Below are 6,403 nucleotides of genomic sequence, written 5' to 3'. Positions count from 1 at the left end.
ACCCAGTCACCAATGAATGAAAGCTGTATGTAAACACGCCTTTTTCCAACTGAACATCAATTTGTTCCATGGTTTGTAAATCGCATAATCATGAGTCCGTTTTGTAAAAAAAATACGTGCCTGAAAAAGTTCGGCTAACGTTAGGAGATGTGGTTACATCGGGTAGGAAAACTGTCACCTGGTCGTTCACACGGTTCAGCGCAAACGGCGTATGGAAGCCCATCCTATGCGGAACGTTTCATTGTAGTTTAGTGATTATTAGCAGCTTTGAGAATTCTTCGATGGAAACTTGGTCTTGTAAGTGAAGCCAGTTTCTACCGAGAAGCCGAAAAGCACTGCAGTGTACGTACAAACCAAACACATTGTTGGTCAGCCACTCGCAGTTGAACCTTCAGAAGGCAACCTACTAGCCGAGAGATGGTGGGTTCCAAAATCTTCCAGTTACATGATATACGCCCTGCTTATAATTCTCAATAAGGTGGAGCGGGTGTAAACGTTTTCACGGCGTTTCAGCGTAGATGGTTCCGCTTACAAGACGAAGTCTCAATTTGAAAATAGGTCGATGTAAAAGGAAAATCCGGACAAGGAAGTCAGATCAGTAGACTCCCAACTGCAACGCCATCGGCCCATCAGTCTGATGATTGTCCATTACGATAAGGCTAGACATTTTCTGCACACAATCGATTGAAATCTTCCGTGCGATCAATCAATGGAGCTATAGGAATGTTTGTGTTTGAAATATGAAACGTTTTCATAGGGGGAATGGAAACTAGTCAAATATGATTTTTCTTACTCCTGGTGCTATTCTGAAATCATTTGATGCAGTTCAGAATGAAAAATAACAGACAGAAGAGACAGACCCGTGACATAAGAGAGAACGAATAAAGTACCATACGCGGTAACACTCTTTCTATCTAATTCTGTCAGTGTTTTGTGTTTTTTTCCAGACTTTCTCATCGAATTCATCCTTTTTGGAACCAGGATGGCGGTGGAATTCAGAAAAAAATTATTGGTTGTTGGTGATGGGGAATGTGGAAAAACTAGTCTGCTGATCGTGTTCAGTAAAGGTGTGTTTCCGCAACAATACGTTCCAACCGTTTTTGACACGTTTGTCAAGGATATAGTGATAGACAACAAAAGGGTATCACTGCGATCAGCCGTGTCTGATAACTAACTTATTTACCAGATGGAAATGACCCTGTGGGACAGTGCCGGCCAAGAAAATTACGATCGGCTGAGAACCTTATCCTATCCGGATACCGATGTTATCATTTTGTGCTTTAGTATTGCTTATCCTGACAGTTTCGAGAACGTCCGCGACAAATGGATAAGTGAGGTACGTGTTCATGCATTTTCGCTTTTGATGGTATACCTCCCATCTCTGAGGGGAAGTTTTCGCTTCGAACAACCATATTTCGTAGTTAATGGTATTGAGTTTAGGTCTGACTTGAGCTAGTCAGCTCGGGGGGTGTTGTAGTTGTGTGTTCAGCACACGGTACATGTGTGAGGGGAGGTGAGTTGGACCATGGTAAGTACGACACACGAACAAAGCGTTTTTGCCGACAAAGGATCGGGTCGCGATGTCGTATGGCGATAGGTTCAGCCACTGCGATTGCGCGCTGCTGTACTGATCTGGGTTGGTTAGCCGGCGCCTTGTGAACAACGCGGAAACTTTGGTTGGGTATCACGTTGTGTGCAGTGTCAGCTAAATGTTGTACTACGGAGCTGGTTATCGTCCTCCTAGTTCCAGTAGCTAGCCAGGGTGGATTGTTTACTTTCGTTCTTTGGCCGAGTTGCCTAGTCGTGCGTTGTATGTATTTCGCTGCACAGCAGCAAGAGAATGAGTGTACTAACATGTTTTGGGCGTGGACAGGCACTCTATCCTTGGGATTAAAGGGGCACAAACGATTGCTGGTGAACCAGGCTCGGAGTTTTCCGGCCGGAGGATGATAACCAGCTCCGTAGTGCAACATTTAGCTGACACTGCACACAACGTGATACCCAACCAAAGTTTCCGCGTTGTTCACAAGGCGCCGGCTAACCAACCCAGATCAGTACAGCAGCGCGCAATCGCAGTGGCTGAACCTATCGCCATACGACATCGCGACCCGATCCTTTGTCGGCAAAAACGCTTTGTTCGTGTGTTGTACTTACCATGGTCCAACTCACCTCCCCTCACACATGTACCGTGTGCTGAACACACAACTACAACACCCCCCGAGCTGACTAGCTCAAGTCATCCTATTGGCGAATGCAAGTGGATAGAGTATGGTCAGTAGCGGAAACGGAAGGAGACAATGGGCAAGAGCCCATAAGGGAACAGGAGAGACTGGGTGTACCTGCAAGGGGTATAGTAAGGGTACAAATTTAGTGCTAAATGTGTACCTGAAAATAAGGATGGATGGTACCAAACACAGAGTTGGTCAAGTAGCAAAGATTTGAAAGCGTCTAAATGGAGGGTTCTATTTTTAGACAAGGGCGAAAAGCTTTACACGGCGCCAGACAACAAGAGTGTTCCGTTATGAAGTACCTGCAGCTTACCTTTTGGGTAGGTAGATTTTTCTGGTAAACTTTCGGGATTTTCCTCAGATGTTTTATTATCAATCGGCAGAAACACGGGCACTTCAACGAGAAAAACGTATTTTACCTGGAGAACTAGTTGTTTGACTGACACCATTTCTGCGTTTCAAGCATTACTCAAACTGTTGATATGATGATTCTCCGATGAGATTGATAAGTACTCATTCGGTGAAATATACGGTTTTATACCTTGTGACAGGCGAGTCAATATCTGGCTGGCAAAACAAAGTTTTCCAGAATAGCGGAAATCTTTGACCACTAACCCCCCGAATCTTTTTGAAGAGTGGCCATGTCGCAGTCCCAAGTTTGTGAGCGCTACTCAGTTGTTTTAAGAATGATTCGCCCAGTTGATGGATTAGTTCATTTTTCTCCACAGCCCACACGTCATACGACATTCAGATATGACAGAGGTAGAGGTTATTGAAGGATTCTTAATACTGGCTAGCATATACTCCTTCCTCCAACACTAACTTCCTGACTGCCAGACTACAACGATGCCTAGGTTGTAGCGCGCTGTCTTCTTGTGTGTCAAAATAATAGGCCTGGCGAAAAATCCTGAATTGGTCTTGTAATTTATCCCTGGAGCCGTCGAAAACCGGCAGACTGCCGAAAAGCCCTCTCGTGGACTCCAACTTGCAAATGTACACTTAGTTGATTGAGTTTGGCCGGGCTACAGATCACCTCAAACCAGTCAGTTTTTACCGATCCAAGTGATGCTTTTTATTCTTGGACAGAACGACCTGGCTTTCGTTATTAATCAAGGCTGACGTATTGGAAAGAACGATTAGATTTAGTTTTTCCACCCATTTTTAGACTAATATAATGAAATAATCAAAAACGATGGTCACTCAACAGAATTGAAAACCCTTCGAAGTGTCTTCAACAACACCGAGAGTAGTGTGTTATGTCTATAGGATGTATTCCAATACTGGTGTATCAAATTACCTGAAACATGAGGCAGCCCAGTGTAGCGATTTCAGCCAGTGAATATCATAAGTGATTCAGATGAGCTTCTCGTGGAAGTCAAAATTGCATACAAATGAGTTTATTTCTCTAATTCGTGCTGATCAAGTTATTTTTGTATTATTCACCCTTTACAGATAAAAGAGTTCTGTCCCGACACTCCCATAATTCTTGTTGGATTAAAAAAGGATCTCCGAGCTGATCCATCTGTAGTGCGCACACTCAGACAGAGGAGGCAGCAGCCCGTGAAAACGGAAGCTGGTCGTGCAATGGCGAAAGACATCAAAGCTGCTTGCTACCTCGAATGCTCTGGTAAGTTGCGTTGATGATGGATTGCTTATGGATGTGATTGACAGCCAAGTATCATGACGGCGTGACCGAAGTATTCGAAGCTGCTGCGCGTGTGACACTACGAAAAGGAACGACATGTACCACGTGTACCCTCTTGTGAATATCAATCCTTTCTCTAATCACCAAATATTTATTTATAATTTTGTCAACCGAAAGATGGCAAAAGATTGTTGGTTGCAAAGATCCTTGCATTTTCAATGAATATTTCTTCGACCCTAGGTAAGTCAGGAAAATCAATCGTGACAGCTCTTGTGCCTGTCTTTGTGCCCGACTCTATGATTCTTATTATGGGATTCTCAAAAGCGCCTTGAATTCGACATTTGCTTCCACGGACAACTTAACTACATCAACAAGATCTAGCTATTTTTTTTCTAACAGACCACATGAATACCATACCTGACGGTTGATAAACGTCTAAGTGACGTTCACTCTACGGCTGGTTGTATCGTGAGGCTTTAGTTATAAATTTATAAAATGGAGCATTTGTGTTCTGTTAGACAAAAAGCTTTTAGTTAATACGAAAAAAGACGTTGTCTTTCCACTACAAAAGACATTCGGTGGATGGCGATCTTTTATTTTAATGCATTGAAGTTACGTGAGTTACTCATGATACAAAACTTGGTTGGAAAGAGGTGACAGCAGGAAATATTTCGGTTGTTTTTTCAAATCTGATTCTCACACGCAAAGTAGCAATTGTTAGCGGACTTTTATTCACCCAAGTACTCCACAGGACCCAAAATATTGGAAGCTAAAATTATTGAATTATCTTTTTTTGGACTAACATTTCTTCGAATAGAAAATCCACATCAAAAAAGGTACAAAAGTTATAACCGCCAAAGAGCAAGAGTACAGTCCTATTGAACACACTAATGAAGTGTTTATGGCGGGGAGTGAGTAAAAATCCACTAAAACGGAGGAACCGTGCCTAGCGGGAGCATCGTAGCTTATTTTACTGTAAAACAGCGCAAACGATGCTGCAACAGTACGAAAGAATTTCCCTATGAAAACGCGATCATTCAGAATAAACTTTGTAGTATGATTTTCAGGCGTGTTTTAACAAGACTTTTGTCTATTTAGAAGACCAATAAATTGTGTTAATGTCGCTAACCAGCTGAATAATTAGCAGTTAATTATTGGGACGGGTAAAATGGAAATCAGGCTGCATTCAATTATTTCAGTTGTAATCAGTCCTACGTACGTAAGTGTACCCATCCTGAAGTTGCCATGGGCCTGTTATTGATTAGCCGAGGACTAGCAGTAATTAACGTTGTGCCCCAAGCCATAAATTAACTGCATTGATTTGAACTACTCTTATCCTAAATTATGCGAAACCGTTGGGGCGAGATGGCATAATGGCTAGAACACAAACTTATTGATCGAAAGGTCCGTGGTTTCAAACCGGCCCCTTTCTCTTGACTCCCCATGTCCAGGCTTTAGCAACCTGGCAGCATGGCAGCTCGGCACCGAAAATTGTTACAGCTGACAATTTTTTATTTACAAAACTCTTCCGAAAACTATGAGAGCACTCTAATTTACAGCAAGACTCGTTTTGTGGTACTCGTTTGGAACCTCAAATCGGGTGTGTATCATGTGAGTGACTGGGGATCTCATGCTTGCACTACCGTACATGCAGTTGGCACGCATCCTACCAGATTATGCACTTTTCTGCATTAAAATTCAGGTGTACCGGCTTCGTACGCACATACAGTGTCAAAATATTAGTTGCGTGAAGTGTTTTACGGCCGAGTGAAATGCCTTTTGAACATATGGTCGAGGAAATTTTTCTAGGTATATTTGTACATGAGGTGAAAAATACACGGTGAAAAATACCTATATTTCGAAACAGACTGTCTCTAAATAGCAAACAACTTGTGTTAAATGCTAAATTTATTGAGTGAATTTAGGTGGTACTGTCTAGGGTCTTGGTCGCTTTAGCAAAAAATGACAGTCGGTGACCCTGATGCAGCATTTCACGTTCCACACTGGATATGACACCGTCTTAGAAGTCGTTGAAGAATGCACTGGTTTGCTGCTATGTTGCATGCCTGAAATAACGGTTGTATGAAATGCCTGATGTAACCAGTCCATTACCTACTTGAGTTGTCTAAAGAAACATAATCTTAAACAAAAAGCCGTAACTTATTTTAAACAACCGGTGATATACTCTCATTTGCAAATCAATTTGGTTTTCACGAGAGACTCAACTGAATCGTTTATGATCATCCACCAGCTAGTTTTTTCTACGTGTCTTGTCTAGCACACTGTCACGAGGGGATTAATGATGTAAGTAATTTTGAATCACCTGTTGTCGAAATCTATCCAGTTTGGTTTCAAGTAGAACATAAGGTTGACGGAAACTCGGGGACTGCGCCTGCCTGATTAGCCCCAAGAAGGGCGAAACCAGTCGTGGGCTGTGGAAGAGCTCCCAGCAACCTTGTGAGTAATTTCCCTTATGAAAAAAACTGGTGATATAGTTCATAGCCGTACCGCATGAGAAGCATTTTTTGAA

At 42.5% G+C, this 6,403-nt stretch overlaps 1 protein-coding gene across 1 annotated transcript; it reads left to right on the top strand.

Annotated features, from left to right (window-relative positions):
• Positions 1-1,009: 1,009 nt before the first annotated feature.
• T265_14719 (hypothetical protein) lies at positions 1,010-3,994 on the top strand (the record flags this gene model as incomplete). Its single annotated transcript, XM_009174952.1, has 4 exons — positions 1,010-1,141; positions 1,187-1,336; positions 3,681-3,855; positions 3,900-3,994. Coding segments are annotated over 4 exons (552 nt in total), but the record flags the coding sequence as incomplete, so codon positions are not given.
• Between the last annotated feature and the right edge of the window lie 2,409 nt (positions 3,995-6,403).

The sequence above is a fragment of the Opisthorchis viverrini genome (genome assembly GCF_000715545.1).
Source record: "Opisthorchis viverrini unplaced genomic scaffold opera_v5_250, whole genome shotgun sequence".
NCBI classification, from domain to species: Eukaryota; Metazoa; Platyhelminthes; class Trematoda; order Opisthorchiida; family Opisthorchiidae; genus Opisthorchis; species Opisthorchis viverrini.
The sequence above is the reverse complement of the archived record's forward strand: the minus strand, read 5'-3'. Positions and strand labels throughout refer to the sequence as shown.